The 16,583-nt window shown below is 37.5% G+C and overlaps 1 protein-coding gene across 3 annotated transcripts in view; it reads left to right on the top strand.

The window, feature by feature from the left end:
* The window catches only part of MGAT4A (alpha-1,3-mannosyl-glycoprotein 4-beta-N-acetylglucosaminyltransferase A), a 128,927-nt gene that overhangs the window by 81,402 nt on the left and 30,942 nt on the right, over positions 1-16,583 (top strand). For all 3 annotated transcript variants that reach the window (XM_033238959.1, XM_033238960.1, XM_033238961.1), the window contains exons 6-8: positions 6,028-6,074; positions 7,838-7,951; positions 8,776-8,851. In XM_033238959.1, the coding sequence (XP_033094850.1) occupies positions 6,028-6,074; positions 7,838-7,951; positions 8,776-8,851 (237 nt within the window). The remainder of the gene's footprint in view (positions 1-6,027; positions 6,075-7,837; positions 7,952-8,775; positions 8,852-16,583) is intronic.

The raw sequence follows: 16,583 nt of genomic DNA, 5'->3' as shown, positions 1-16,583 counted from the left end.
TTTAGGCTTTGGGAGTCATACAGTCTCTGTTGGAACTATTCAGCTTTGCCATTTTAGCTTGAAAACAGCCATAAACAATACATGAACGAGTGGGGTTGAGTTTCAATAACGTTTTACTTAAGGATAACAGGCAGCAGATCTGTTTTGCCAATCCTGACCCTAATTTAGATGGAAAGTCATTGGAGAGTTTTTAATAGAGAAGACACTTTACTAATAACCCTTTAAAAAAAAAAAAAGTATCTAAAACGACTTTTTAATCTGAAATAATTTTAGATTTATAGAAAGTTGCAAAAATTATAGAGGGTATCTCCTTCGCTCAGCTTACTCTGATGTTAACAACTTTTGTACCCATATCATAGTTATTAAAACCAGGAAATTAACACTGGTATGATACTCAACCAAACTAGAGACTTTACCTGAGTTTCACGTTTTTCCGCGTGGGTTTGCCTTTCTGTTCCAGCGTGCACTACGGAACACCACACTGCAGTTAGTGGCTCTCATGCCTTAGCTTCCTGCTGTCCATGACAGCTCCTCAGTATGTTTGCGTCTTTCATGAACTTGGACAAATTTGTTGAGTACTGGTCAGTTATTTTGTAAAATGTCTCCGTTTGGATTTATCTGCTATTTTCTCATGATTCTATTTTGGCTCTGCATTTTTGGCAAGAATAATATGAGTTAACCTTTTTAAAAAGGATCCTACTGTCTGCTTTGGTAAGGGCAAAAGAAAGGAGACTAGTTAGAAAGCTGTTGCCATAATCGAGGTGAGGCTTGGACTGGGAGACTGTTCATGGAGGTGATCAGAGATGGGTAGATGATGAACATCTTTTGAACTAAATGGGTTCTTACAAAAAGTGAGAACCACTGCTATAGCATCAACATACTATTAAGGACAAAGCTCCAATTAATAAACTTAAAATAGCCCTTTTAATATTTTCTGTTTAGTTTTGTACATTTGAATAGAAATATATATATCAAATTTAGGCTTAAATGTTAAATCTTCAGACAGATTTTCTCTTAATGTAATGTTGACATAGGTCATCTCTGTGTTTCCTCTATTATTGCATTCTATTTTTGTAACAATATTCAGTTATATATATACATCCATATGTGTACATATTTTTGTTTGCTTATGAACTGCTTCTCTCACCAGTTTTAAGTTCTACAAGCAGAAATCTTCTTTATATACCAACCTATACTCAGAGCTTGATAATATGGATATGGTAGATCCATGTATGTATCCAGCATGGATACAGTGTATATAGCCATCCATTTCTTTTCTCCACATTCTTCTTAATACTTGTTATCTCTTGTCTTTTTGACAGCCATCATGACAGATGTGATGATATCTGATTGTGGTTTTAATTTGCATTTCCTTAATGATTAGCATTGTTGAGCACTTTTCATATATCTGTTGGCCATTTGTGTGTCTTCTTTTGGGAAATGTCTGTTCAGGTCCCTTGCCTATTTTTTCAGTGTTTTTTCTTACTCTTGAACTGTTTGAGTTCCTTACATATTTTGGATATTAACTTCTTATCAGATGTGCAGCATGCAGGTGTTTTCTCCTAACCCATAGGTTATCAGGCATGCTGTGAATTATCTGCTTTGCCATGTAGAAGAGTGTTAGTTAGATGTGATCCTGTTTGTCTATTTTTGTTCTTGTTGCATGAGCTTTTGGGATCATATCTAAAAAACCTTTGCCCAGGCCAGTGTTGTGTAGTTTTTCTGGTAGTTTTAGAGTCTTCTTTTGTTTGCATTCCATTTTGAGTTGATTTGTGTATTTGTTGGGAGTTGAAGGTCCACTTTCATTCATCTGTATGTGGATATCCAGTTTTCTCAGTACCATTTACTAAAGAAACTTTTTTCATTGCGTGTTCTTGGCACCTTTGCCAAAAATCAATTGACCATACATACATGGGTTCATTTCTAGGCTCTATATTCTATTCCATTGGCCAGTGTGTCTGTTTTTAAAAAATCAATACCATACTGTTTACATTACTGTAGCTTCATAGTAGAGTTTGAAATAATAAGGTGTGTTGCCATCAGCTTTATTGTTTTTCCTCATGATTAACTTGGTATTCGTTGTGTGGTGTGTGTGTGTGTGTGTGTGTGTGTGTGGTTATATATGAATTTTAGGATTTTTTCCCATTTCTGAGAAAAATGTCATTAAATTTTTTGACAGGGATTACATTGAATCTGTAGATCACTTTGGGTACTATGGACATTTAAATGATATTAATTCTTCCAATCCATGAACACAAGATATCTTTCTATTTATTTCTGTGTTCTTCAAATTATTTCATCAACGTTTTATAATTTTTGGTGTCTAGTTCTTTCACTTCCTTGGTTACATTTTTTCCGAAGTATTTTTTTTTTTGGTAGCTGTACTACATGGGATTGTTCTCTTGATTTCTTTTTCAGATAGTTCATTGTTAGTATATAGAAATGTTGCTGATGTTTGTATATTGATTTTGTATCCACAACTTTATTGTATTTATTACTTCTAACAGTTTTTTAGTGGAAACGTTAGGGTTTTCTGTAAGTGTGAGTTGATCATGTCATCAGCAAAAAGTGACAATTTCACTTCTTTTTCTATTTAGATACCTTTTATTTCTTTCTCTTGGCTAATTAGTGTGTCAGGGACTTCTAGTATTATGTTGAATAGAAGTGGTGAGAGTGTGCTTCCCTGTCTTGTTCCAGATATTCAAGGAAAAGCTTTAATTTTTTACCACGCAGCGTAACATTAGCTGTTGGTCTCTCGTATACATGGCTTTCTTGTGTTGAGGTGCATTCTTTCTGTACCTAGGTTGGTGAGAACTTTCTCATCATGAAAGCATGTTGAATTTTGTCCAGTGTATTTTCTGCATCTAATGAGATGATGGTATGGTTTCTGTCCTTTATTTCATTCATGTGAGTTATCACATTCGTTGATTTGTGTATGTTGGACCATTCTTGGATCCCAAGGATAAGTCCCACTTGATCATGGTGAATGATTCTTTTAATGTGTAGCTGAATGCTAGTATTTTGTTGAGGATTTTTGCATGTATATTCGCCACAAATATTGGCCTATAATTTTATTGTAATGTCCTCATATGGCTTTGGTGTCAGAGTGGCACTGGCCTCATTAAGAAGAGTTTGGGGCCGGGCGCGGTGGCTCAAGCCTGTAATCCCAGCACTTTGGGAGGCCGAGACGGGCGGATCACGAGGTCAGGAGATCGAGAGCATTCTGGCTAACACGGTGAAACCTCGTCTCTACTAAAAGCTACAAAAAACTAGCCGGGCGAGGTGGCGGGCGCCTGTAGTCCCAGCTACCCGGGAGGCTGAGGCAGGAGAATGGCATGAACCCGGGAGGCGGAGCTTGCAGTGAGCTGAGATCCGGCCACAGCACTCCAGCCTAGGTGACAAAGCGAGACTTCGTGTCAAAAAAAAAAAAAAAAAAAAAAAAGAGTTTGGAAGTGTTCCCTCCTCTTCCACATTTTTGAAATAGTTTGAGAAGGATTGTTATTTGTTCTTCTTCCCTCCTAGAACTGCTTTTGTTAAATTTGTAATTTGTGTAAAGTGACACAAATTACAGTTGTTTAAGTGAATCTTTTACTAGATACGTTAACTAGAAAGCAACATAGGATTTTGTATAGTAGTACACATGGATTACTTTGTTTTGCAAATTTTACTACACATTACTTAACAAATCTATGTTCACATAAGTTTATTCTTCTTAGTTCCCCTCTTCGACAGCCTGCCAGAGACCTGGAACTGGTGTTATTCACCTTTGTATTCCTGTTTCTTTAGGTGGACAAATCATTGTCCTTCATTAAATGCTTATCAAATTGAATTTCAGGTTGTTAAACACAGTGAAGTTCGTAAAAACCATGCTTGTTCATATTCTTCAAAATTATAGATTGATGAGCGGTTGAATACTCATTGGTCAAATTTGTGAATGATAATTTAGTTAAAAAGAAATCACTAATGTTTGGACTTCTATAGAGGAAGTACAAAGAGCTTTGAGCTATATTCCAATTGTGTCTCCATAGTTTAAGAGTTTGAAGGACGTGGTCTCATGAAACTGTCTTACTCATGAGTTGTTAGACTGAACAACAAAAATTAGAACTACTTTCAATTACAGAAATTATAATACTTTTTCAGAAAACCTGTTATAAAAACTTTTTCTAATTTGATGGTTTTATAATTTCCAGGATTAAGCTGTACCTTTTTTGTTTGTTTTTCTCAAGTATGAAGTATTTTGACAGTCTTTATAAGACAGATGATATTTTGTATATCATTGAGTCTTTTAACAATTGAGCATTTTTATGAGCTATCGCTGTATTTAAAATGGATAGGTAGGTGTATTAGTCCGTTTCCACGCTGCTGATAAAGACATACCCAAGACTGGGTAATTTATGAAGAAAAATGGACTCACAGTTCCACATGTCTGGGAAGGAAGGCCTCATAATCATGGCAAAAGGCAAAAGGCATGTCTTCCATGGCAACAGACAAGAGAGAAAATGAGAATCAAGTGAAAGGGGAAACCTCTCACCAAAACCATCAGATCTTGTAAGACTTACTCACTATCACAAGAACAGTGTGGGGGAACCCACCCCCATGATTCAGCTGTCTCCACAGGGTCCCGCCCACAACACATGGGAACTATGGGAGCTACGATTCAAGATGAGACTTGGGTGGGGGTACAGCCAAACCAGATCAGTAGGACTCTGGCTGGCTCAAAAATGTGGCCATGGCCCTGCAACCCAGCCTGCCATGTCCCTGGTCTGGTTGTCCCCTGGGCTTCCTGGGGTCTTTGAAGGGGAAGGATCTGGAATTAGGAGGAGGATGGTGTCTGGACACACACACTAGAGAAATAATGCTTATAATTATTTACATTTGCCCATCACCTGTGCTCCACCCTGTTAATCAGTCTTTACAGCTATCCTAGAAAGCGATTTCTCCTGTCTTCTTGAATTTACCAGGGAACTGAGGCCCAGAGAGGCCTAGCAGCTCTCCCAAGGCTGTCCAGCTGGTAAGAGGCAAAGCTGGAATTTTCACTTTGGCCCAATTCCATGGTCTTTGACATAGCATCAGAGACAGACTCAGTTTACCTCTTAGAAGAGCTAATGGTGTTTATCTCTGTTAGACCCCTGGGAGCCAGAGCCCTGGAACAAGCCAGTTCTTACTGTTGAATGTCACCTCTTCCAGGCAGCCTCTTCTGATGCTTCTACCCTCCAGGCTGGATTAGGTCTGAACTTGGTTGAAAATGTCTGTTTAAAACATACCTGCCATGCTTGGACTTGTTCACTGCAGTGGTTCCAGCCTGGCCTAGAGTAGGCATTCAGTAAATGTTTGTGAAATGTGAATATGTGATTCATTAAAAGAATAAATAAAGTAAAATTAATAAGAAGTATTAGAATTTTGACTTGTTCATAATTTAAAAATACACAGATCTGATAAATGTTTATTTCTAAGTGATTGAAGTGCTCTTGATTCAGTTCTCCGTGTCAGTGTAATAATATCAATATAGTGTAATAACAGCAGCTTTTTATTACATAGTTTTGTCATTTAATCTCATCATCTATAAGGTATTTCCTTTTTTAATAGAATAGGAAATTGAAACTCAGAGAAATGACTTACTTTAGAGCATACAGTTAAGTAGCTACAGAGGCAAACCTTGAACTTAGGGTTTATGATTCCAAGTTAGAAAAATCTTTCTTCATATCATGCGGCATCTGTCACTAATACTATTCACTATAGTTTGGATGTTTTGATAGAAGCAGAAATAGTTTTTGTGCTCAGTTTTCCTAGTGAATGCAACACAGACAATTAAAAATAATAAAAACGTCAATATCTGCTTATTTTATCAGCAAGTGCTCAATGACATTCCATAATACAATAGAACAATACAGAAATGCTAATTTAATCGATTGTCTAAAAATGTATGTGTTTAATGAATGTTCTTATTCATTTAATTTTGAGTTCAGTATGAACAGTTAAATAAAAACATAAAAACTTGAATGTAGATACATTTTTTTTCTTTCCCAGACAGATATTGATTATGTACATGGTGTTGTAGCCAACCTGGAGAAAGAGTAAGTTCTTCTTAATTATAAACATAAGAATATTTTGGTTACTGTTATCTCTTGGGTTTCTTGCTAAAAGAAAATGCCTTCCCTGATAGTTCATTTCTCTGTGGAGTTCATTGTTTACTAGATCACCTCTGATTGGTATTTTATATTGTCGTAAAGTAGGTGCATATATATCCAGTTATGTGATGGGAAAAATTGGTGTATTTCATTATAGATAAGACTTGAATGTCCTATGTAGGTACCACTATTAAATAACAGTCTTTAATCTTGAAGACAGTGAATACAGAGAGAGTCATGTGAGATTAAATCTTTCACACTGTATTTACCAGGCAAGATTTTTCTGTTGTCAGGGTAGATATTTATGTAGTAATTTCAGACCTCAATTTTAAACTATGTCTTGATCTGTTCTATTCTGCAAAGATTGAGTAGCAGGTTACTATGAGCAAGGCACATGGTAGGTAACAGAGGGAAAGCTTAGTAAGTTTCAGATATTATTTTTTATAATATTGCCTTAATAGTTTTAATAATGGAATAAAATTAGTCTTGCTATGAATTTCTTCATTAAATTGTATCTGGTTTTTGACCCTAAAAGACATACCTTCTACTTAAAAAGAAAAGACCAAAAAGAAGCAACAATCATTTGCTAACCCTATATTTAATATAATGTGACACCTTGTCCATCGAAATGTTAAAATTGAATATTTAAAAAAATTATGCGTAGTTCAGGATTAAATTGCTATTTGTTTGATTTTCCTGAAGTGGTGAGTTTCTTGGAAGTCCTTAGAGAAACACAGTTTGGCGTGGAGTTCTTAAGTAAAGGAACAGAGCAGTGATCATTGGACCCCTTTCCCACTGACTCAGGGGCAAGTCTGTGGGCTTATGCAAGGATTCTGTTGATTTACATCTTCCTCAGTGTGTAGAAAACCAAGCTCAGACAAAAAGCACAGTTAAGCACTAAGAACATTTGTGCAAAGGCAGGCAGTCGCACTAGCATTTTGTGGAGATTTGCATAAATGAATCAAGGGAGAATGCAAATGCAAAATAAATTACAATTCGGTCAGTACAGACTAATTAAAAAACTTTAGAAAGGGTTCTGAACCTCAGCCCAGTGAACATTTTGGGCAGATGATTTTTTGTTGTGGGGGCTGCCCTGTGCATGGTAGAATGTGGGACAGGATCCCTCATGTCCACCCACCAGGCGTCAGTAGTGCTGATCACAGCTGTGGCAACCAGAATGTCTTCAGACGTTGCTAAATGTCCTCCCAGAGGGACAGAGTCACCCCCAGTTGAGAAACACTGGTTGAGAATGACATGTGGTCTCTAACCCATAAGCAAAGCTTCTCGAAGACGTCAGAACTTTGGTTTTTGCATAAATATATGTATTTAAAGATACATACTCATTTGTTTTTCTTCAGTTTTCTATTCTCTGTGAGACCTTGATTTGTTTTTGTAATTCAGTTACATTTTAGGAATGTTAATGCCTACAGTTGGCTTAGGACTTCTATGCTCCTTTAATAAGAGCAGTATTTTATAGTTTTTAAAGCATTACTTTAAAAAAAAAAAAACTTTTGCTATTAGAAAAAAACTGTATTTTCTGTAAATGAAATCAATGATGGAGATGCTCCATTGAACACCTTGTGGCCATAACATTATACGTTGCTACAAATGATTACTGATGTGTTTTATGTTAAACACAGTGTATTGAGCTTTAAGATAAATAAAATCCTACAGAACTTAAGTAACTCAGCTAGCCTTTCTCATAATAGATTTTCTAAAGAAATCAGTTCTGGCTTGGTGGAAGTCATATCACCCCCTGAAAGCTACTATCCGGACTTGACAAACCTAAAAGAGACGTTTGGAGACTCCAAAGAAAGAGTGAGGTGAGCACGTGCCGTTTAAAACCTTCCGCACTTGGGAGCGTAAACATCTCATACATGTAGTTTTTATTTATCGAAGCTGAAAACATTTTAGAGGGGAATTTGGTAAAATATTCTAGGTCAGTCTCATTAAGTCCAGGACACTTGTGAAAATAATGTGGACTTTTCTTAGAATATGTAAAAATTTCACATCAGCTTTTATTTTACTGTGTTTTCTTAAACTAGCTTTTAGATCCACTTCTCTTATTTAACTTTCAACAGAGTGTTTCTGTAGGCTACCAGGAATTCAGTGACAGGGTTTAATACTGTAAATTTAAATACGAATTTTTTAAGCATTCGGTACATATTTATGAACTTTTATCTGCATGCAGACAGTCCTAGGCACCAGAGCAGGGATCCTAAAAGTGCAATTTTTGAAGCGCTCGTTTGAGAAAACATGAAGATATTACTGAAAAAAGGATCTGTGGTCAAGGAAGTTTGGAAAAAATATGTATTAAGAAATTTTTTTCCAATAAATGTCTTTACTGCTGGATATTTTCGTGCCTCTTATGAACTAATATGTTTCTAGAAGGGGAATATGTATACAGACTTACTTGATAATTAGACTCCTTTTTTCCTCAGGACAGCTTGAGGATTAGTGTTCTTGGGAATACATTTTGATAAAGGCTTCATTAGAGGAAAGTGAATTTTCTTTGACTCTTTGTCCTGAGTGTGTGTGTGTACATATATATAGATGACATATAGACACTTGAAGTTTATACATTTAATCTTATTTTACTGAGTTTGAGTCTGATTCCTAACTTACTTTTTGCAAATGTTTATTTCAGATGGAGAACAAAGCAAAACCTAGATTACTGTTTTCTAATGATGTATGCTCAAGAAAAGGGCATATATTACATTCAGGTAAGTGTGGTTTTTCCTTTCATGTTTTTCACACTTGTGAAGAAAAAGTGTTATCAAGGGTATGTTTTCATTAAAACAGGAAGTTTTGAAAGTGCAAACCCTCCGAGTTCTGACAAATCATCACTATCTCAGAGCAGAGGGGTCTCCATGTTAACCAAGCATGTGGTTTCTCCACTGAGTAGGGATGCCTTACCTTTTTCCTCTTTTTCTCCCATTCCCCCATCTTCTCTCCCCTCTTCCCTCTCTTCACTGTCAAGAAGAACTAAGATGTCATTATTTGGCAGATTTTAAAGAGGAATTTTCTTACAATTTTTCTTAAGTGGGCTTACAATGAAATAATTTTTTTTTGTAGGCCACAGTACTCTTACCACTATTTTGAAAATAATAAAATTGACATTTAATTCTAACAGTCCAATTTTTTGAGCAGCACAACAGTCCAGTTTTTACCAAGACACAATATGTCGTGGGATTATAGACATAAGCTGCTGCGCCTGACATGTAGCATGTTTTAAAATTAGGAAGTATGAGGCCTCCAACTGTGTTCTCTTTTTTTCAAGACTATTTTGACTGTTTAGGGTCACTTGAGACTCCTTGAGATTCCATGTAAATGTTAGGAGAATTTTTTTCTATTTCTGTAAAAAATGCCTTGGGGATTTTGGTAGGGATTGTATTGAATCTATCGATCACTTTAGGTAGTGTGGACCTTTTCATATTATTAAGTCTTTCAATACATGAGCACAGGATGTCTTTCCATTTATTTGTATCTTCTTTGATTTCTTTTAGAAATATTTTGTAGAAAAATTTTCCACCTCCCCAGTTATGTTTATTCCTAAGTATTTGATCTTTTTTAATACTATGGTAAATAGGATTGTTTTCTTGATTTTTTTTTTTTTTTTTTGGATTGGTCATTGTTAGTATACAAAAATACAACTTTTTTTTTTTTTTTTGAGACGGAGTCTTGCTCTGCCGCCCAGGCTGGAGTGCAGTGGCCGGATCTCAGCTCACTGCAAGCTCCGCCTCCCGGGTTTACGCCATTCTCCTGCCTCAGCCTCCCGGGTAGCTGGGACTACAGGCGCCCGCCACGTCGCCCGGCTAGTTTTTTGTATTTTTTAGTAGAGACGGGGTTTCACCGTGTTAGCCAGGATGGTCTCGATCTCCTGACCTCGTGATCCGCCCGTCTCGGCCTCCCAAAGTGCTGGGATTACAGGCTTGAGCCACCGCGCCCGGCCAATACAACTATTTTTGTGTGTTGATTTTGGATCCTGAAACTTTGCTGAAATCATTTATTAGTTGTAGTTTTTGGTGGATTCTTCAGTTTTTTCTACGTATAAGATCATTTCATCTGCAAATAATGATAATTTTACTTCTTCTTTTCCAGTTTGGGTACCTTTTACTTTTTTGCTTGTTTAATAGCTCTGATTAGGATTTCCAGCACTATGTTGACTAGTAGTGGTGAAAGTGGGACTCCCTGCCTTGCTCCTAATCTTAGAGGGAAAGCTTTCAGTTGTTTACTGCCAAGTTTGATATTACCAATGGGTTTTTCATGTATTACCTTTATTTGGTTGAAAAAGTTTTTTTTTTCTATTTGTAGTTTGTCACTTTTTTAAATCAAGAAAGTGTCTTGAATTTTGTCACCTGCTTTTCCGTATCAATTGAGATGATCACGTGTTTTTTCCCTCCATTTTCTTAATGTAGTATATATTACACTAATTGATTTTTGTGTGTTGAACGATCCCTGTATTGCAGGTATAAATCCCACTTGGTTATGGTATACATAATTCTTTTAATGCGCAGTTTAATTCCATTTGCTAGTGTTCTGTTGAGGATTTTTGCGTCAGGGATATTGGTCTGTTGTTTTCTCGTGTCTTTGGTTTTGGTGTCAGAGAAATGCTGGCCTCATAGAATGTGTTTGAAAAGTGTTCCCTCTGTTTCAGTTCTTTGGAAGAGAGCTGTTTGAGGGGGATTGATGTCCGTTCTCCCTTAAGTATTAAGCAGAATTCTCCAGTGAAATTCTCTGGTCCTGGGCTTTTCTTTGCTGAGAGGTTTCTGATTACTGCTTTAATCCTCTTCGTTCTTATGAGTGTGGTCAAAGTTTTTATTTCTCCGTAATTCACCCGTGGAAAGTTGTATGTTTTTAGAGGTTTATCCATTTCTTGTAGATTATTCAATTTGTTTGCACATAGTTGTTCCTGGTAGTCACTTGTAATTCTTCTATTTCTGTGATATCAGTTGTTATGTTCCCTCTTTCATTTCTACTTTTAGTTAATTGAATCTTCTTTCTTTTTTTCTTAGCTAATCTGGCTAAGGGTTTATTCATTCTATTGATCTTTTCAAAAACCCACTCTAGGTTTCTTTGTGGTTTTTTCTGCTTTTTTTTTTTTTTTCTATTTATTTATCTGATCTAATCTTTTTTTTTTTTTTTCTTCCCTCTGCTAATTTTGGGTTTCGTTTGTTTTCTTTTTTTCAATTTCCTTGAGGTATAAAGTTAGGTTGCTGATTTTGAGATCTTTCTTCTTCTCTTTTTTTAATGTAAATGTTTACTGGTATAAACTTCCCTCTTTGTATGACTTTTGCTACGTATCATACATTTTGGTATTTTGTTGTTGTTGTTGTTTTTATTTGTTTCTGGATTTTTTTCTAAATTCCCTTGTGATTTCTTCTTTGACCTGTTGGTTGTTTAGGGACGAGTTGTTTAATTTCCACACATCTGTGTATTTTCCGAGTTTAGTTTTCTGCTATTGACTTCTAGTTTCATTTTGTTGTAGTCAGAGAAGATACATTGCATAGTTTTAGGCTTCTTAAATTTGTTGGCGGGCGGCACTGGCTCACACCCGTAATCCCAACACTTTGGGAGGCTGAGGTGGGCAGGTCACTTGAGTTCAGGAGTTCAAGAGTTCAAGACCAGTCTCGGCAACATGACGAAATCCTGTCTCTACTAAAAATACAAAAAAATCACTGGGCGTGGTGGTGCATACCTGTAGTCCCACCGACTCGGGAGTCTGAGGTGGGAGGATCAGTTGAGCCCAGGAGATCGAGACTACAGTGAGCTTTGTGCCACTGCTCCCCAGCCTGGGTGACAGAGTGAAAACCTGTCTTAAAAAAAAAATTGTTGAGACATTATGGGGCCTAACATGTCATCTGTCTTGGAGAATGTTCCATCGCTCTTGAGAAGAATGTGTATTCTGCTGCTGTTGGGATCAGTGTTCTTTATGTCTGTTGGGTCCATTGGATGATAGCGTTGTTTGAGTCCAGTGTTTCCTTGTTGATCTTCTGTCTGATCGGTCCATAACTGAAAGTGGAATGTTGAAATTCCTACTATTACTGTGGTGCTGTTTGTTTCTTCTTTCAGTTCTGTCAGTGTTGACTTCGTATCTCTGAGACCTCTATTATTAGGTGCATCTTTATTTAGAATTATTATGTCTTTTCAGATATTTGACTGACCCTTTTATTATTATATAATGTCCTTCTTTGTCTCTTGTGACAGTGTTTGTCTTAAAGTCTTATTTTGTCTAAGTATGCCACCCTTGTTTTCTTTCGGTTCTGGGTTGCATGAATTATTTTTTTTCATTCTTTCACTTTTAACCCATGTGTGTCTTTTGATGTAAAGTAAATTTCTTGTAGATAGTATATTAATGGATCTCATTAAAAATTTTCATTTGGCCTAACTGTGTCTTTTAATTGGGATGTTTGACCCATTTACATTTTTAGTGATTACTAATGCAGAAGGACTTACTATTGCCATTTACTTTATTTTTTGTATGTCTTGGAACTTTTTGTCTATCTTTTCCTCTCTTGCTGCTTTCTTTTGTGTTTTGTTGATTTTTTAAAATAGTGACGTATTTTGATTCCCTTTCTGTTTCCCTTTGTGTATATTCAATAGATATTCATTTTGTAGTTACCATTGCAATTACATAAGACATCTTAAAGTTATAACAATCTGTTTAAAGCTGATTACTTCAGTGACAAATAAAATCTCTACTGTTTGACATCTCTGTGTCCCCTGCACTCTATTTTACCAATGACAACAGTGACCTCTTTTTATATTGCATATACATTAACTTAGATTTATAATTATTGTTTATGCTTTTGGTCTTTAAGAAGTGATTTTAATGTGATTAAAAGATTTAAAAGGGGTACCAGATTTTAAAGTGATTCATGCACCTGCATTACCTTACTACATCCATATTTATCTTTATATTTACCTTTACCAGGGATTTTTTTATTTTTATATGGTGCTTTATTACTGCTTATTGACCTTTCACTTCACTTGAAAATGTTCCTTCAGCAATAGGGCAGATCTAGTGGTAATGAACCCACTCAGCTTTTGTTTATCTGGGAAAGTCTTAATTTCTTCTTTCTTTCTTTTTTCTTTTCTTTTCTTTTTTTTTTTTTTTTTTTTTTTGAGATGGAGTCTGTTTCCCAGGCTGGAGTGCAGTAGTGGCACGATCTTAGCTCACTGCAACCTCTACCTTGCTGCGCCCAACCTGAACATTCTTAATCTAATCACATTTGTCCAGAATTATGCCTCAGGAAAGAGGGAGTTGCTTTATATTCCAGTCTTCACATTAGCTTATTATGTGGAATTCTTTTAGTGAGTTCATTGTCATCTACAAAGTATTAGTGGGAAAAACATATTAGCCTAAAAAGTTCTCAGTTAATGGTAGTTTTAAAGGTTCATACAGGATAGATTTTACCTGGGACATTTTGTTGAAGACTAAGATGAGAGGTGATGTGGCAAAGGAATTTATTCCACACTTCATAATTATCCCCTCAGGATATGACTCCAGGGTTGCATGGTTTGGGAATGTATCACACCCATGACTCTTAAAGAATGCTCTCCGGCCGAGGTGGGTGGATCACAAGGTCAGGAGATTGAGACCATCCTGGCTAACATAGTGAAACCCCATCTCTACTAAAAATCAAAAAAAAAAAAAAATAGCTGGGTGTAGTGGCAGGCACCTACAGTCCCAGCTGCTGGGGAGGCTGAGGCAGGAGAATGGCATGAACCTGGGAGGCGGAGCTTGCAGTGAGCCGAGATCACACCACTACAGCCTGGGCGACAGAGCAAGACTCGTCTCAAAAAAAAAAAAACAAAAAGAATGCTTTCCAAAAGACAGTCGAGTCAGGGGTTACAGGCCCCTGCCACTATGCCTGGCTAATTTTTTGTATTTTTAATGGGTTCGAGTGATTCTCCTGCCTCAGCCTCTCGAGTAGCTGGGATTACAGGTGCCCACCACTACACCCAGCTAATTTTTGTAGTTTTAGTAGAGATGGTAGTTTCACCATGTTGTTCAGGCTGGTCTCAAACTCCTGACCTCAGGTGATCCACCTGCCTCTGCCTCCCAAAGTGCTGGAATTTCAGGTGTGAGCTACCGCACCCGGCCTTCTTTACTTTTGAATTACAATTTTGTCAGATACAATATTCTTGGCTGATTGGTTTTTGTTTAGTATGTTTCAGCACTTTGAACATATCATTCCACTCTCTTCTAGCCTATAAAGTTTCTGCTGGCAAATCTGCTCATCATCTAGTAGATGTTATCCTGTATTTGTTGGGTCACTTTCTTCTTACGACTTTCAAGATCCTTTCTTTGTGACTTTTGACAGTTTCATTATGATACTTCTTGGTGTAGATCGATTTATTGTAGTTGGGTTCTTTGAACTTTTTGAATTTGTGTGCCCATTTCTGTCTTCATATTTGGGAAGTTGAAATTGGCTCTGTTCTCCTTGTAGAACTCTCATAATGTGTGTGTTGTTTCGCCTTATGCTGTCCGTAGGTCCCTTAGGGTATCATTTTTCTTTACTTCTTTTTTCTTTTTGCTCCTGTGCCTCAGTAATTTCAAAAGTCCTATCGTTAAGTTCACTGATTCTTCTGCCTGCTCAGGTCTGCTGTTTAGTCCTTCTAGTGAAATTTTCACTTCAGGTTTTGTATTCTTCAGTTTTAGAATTTCTGTTTGGCTCTTTATAGTTTCTATCTCTGTTGATCTTCTCATTTTGTTCATGCATCATATTCCTGATTTCATTTAGTTGTCTATCTCTGCTCTTTTTTAATTGACTGAGCAATCTTATGACAGTTATTTTGAATTACTGGGCAATTCATATGTCTTCATTTCTTTGGGGTTGGTTTCTGGAGTTTTAACTTGTTCCTTTGGATATGCCATATTTTTGTTTATTTGTGTATCTTATTTTTGTTGTTGGGATCTTGGCATTTGAAAAATCAGCCACCTCTCCCAGTCTTTGCAGTCTGGTTTTGTAGTGGAAGGATTTTCTTCAGTCAGCCTGGTTAAAGACTCTGGAGCCTTTTGAGCCTTTTCGGGGGCCACATACGCTCCGCCTGTGGGTGTAATCTCCTAACTGAAGTTCACGGACTTCTACCCAGGAGCTCTGCAGCACTGTGGCCTTGTTGGTATTGTAGTAAGCTGCAGCCCTGGAGCTCCACCTGGTTTCTGTCTCTGGTACTGCAACCTCTGGTGCCAAGTGATGGCCTTTTGTTCTTAGCTCCCAACCTGCTGCCCTGTTCCTGTCACTACTTTGATTTAGATGAGACAGAAATCATTCCCTCTGGCTGCACTTGAAAAAGTCAGAAACACTGGGCGTACACCAACTTCTTTCTGTCCTCAGGGAGAAGTCGGAAATTGAGAGTTTCCTCATGGTGCACTGTGCCCCAGAGAGGGCCTCTGGCTGTCACATGCTCAGATTTTGAATCTGTGTCTTGTGTGGAGAATGCGTCTTGTGTGTCTGAGTTTTCTGTTTCTGTCTTGCTGATGTCACTCTCACACAGCCCTCTTTTACAATGGAGGATCATACTGTATATACTGTCTGATAACCTTTTTTGCTGTCACTTAACATATTGTTGATACATACCTTTATATGCCAGTGAATATAGATTGGTGTCATTTTTAATCCCTTCTTGAAGTCCTGTTATTCAGATATCATAATCAACCTTGTTGGTCATTTAGATTGTTTCTAATTGTTCAGCTGTTTCAAAGTTAAATTCAGTGAACATTCTTTTGTTTTTCAGAGACAGAGTCTGACTGTCACACAGGCTGGAGCGCAGTGGCACAGTCATAGCTCATGGCAGCATCAAACACCTGGGCGCAAGTGATCCTCCTGTTTTAGCCTCCCAGGAAGCTGGGACTATAGGCATGCGCCACCATACCGGGCTAATTTTTGTATTTCTTTTTGGTAGAGACGAGGGTATCGCTATGTTGCCCAGGCGGGTCTTGAACTCCTGGCCTCAAATGATCCTGCTACCTCTGCCTTCCAAAGAGCAGGGGTTACAGATGTGAGCCACTGGCGTCAATGAACTTTTTTTTTTTTTTTTTTTGAGACAGGGTCTTCCTCTGTTGCCCAGGCTGGAGCGCAGTGATGCAAACACAGTTCACGACTCGCTGCAGCCTTGACCTGGCTCATGTGATCCTCCCACCTCAGCCTCCAGTGTGGTTGGGGCCACAGGCATGCACCACCATGCCTGGATAATTTATTTTTTTTTTTTGACTTTTTGTAAAAACAGGGTCTCACTTTGTTGCCCAGGCTTGAACATTCTTCTTTTTGTTTGTTTGTTTGAGACATGGTCTCCCTCTAGCCCAGGCTGGACTGCAATGGTGTGATCTCTGCTCCTTGCAACCTCCGCCTCCCAGGTTCAAGTGATTCTCCTGCCTCAGCCTCCCAAGTAGCTGGGATTACAGGCACTTAACACCATGCCTGGCTAATTTTTTGTATTTTTAGTGGGGAC

Source organism: Trachypithecus francoisi, unplaced genomic scaffold (genome assembly GCF_009764315.1).
Source record: "Trachypithecus francoisi isolate TF-2019V2 unplaced genomic scaffold, Tfra_2.0 Lachesis_group17, whole genome shotgun sequence".
Taxonomy (NCBI): domain Eukaryota; kingdom Metazoa; phylum Chordata; class Mammalia; order Primates; family Cercopithecidae; genus Trachypithecus; species Trachypithecus francoisi.
Note: the sequence above shows the minus strand (reverse complement) of the source record. Positions and strands in the feature narration are given on the sequence as shown.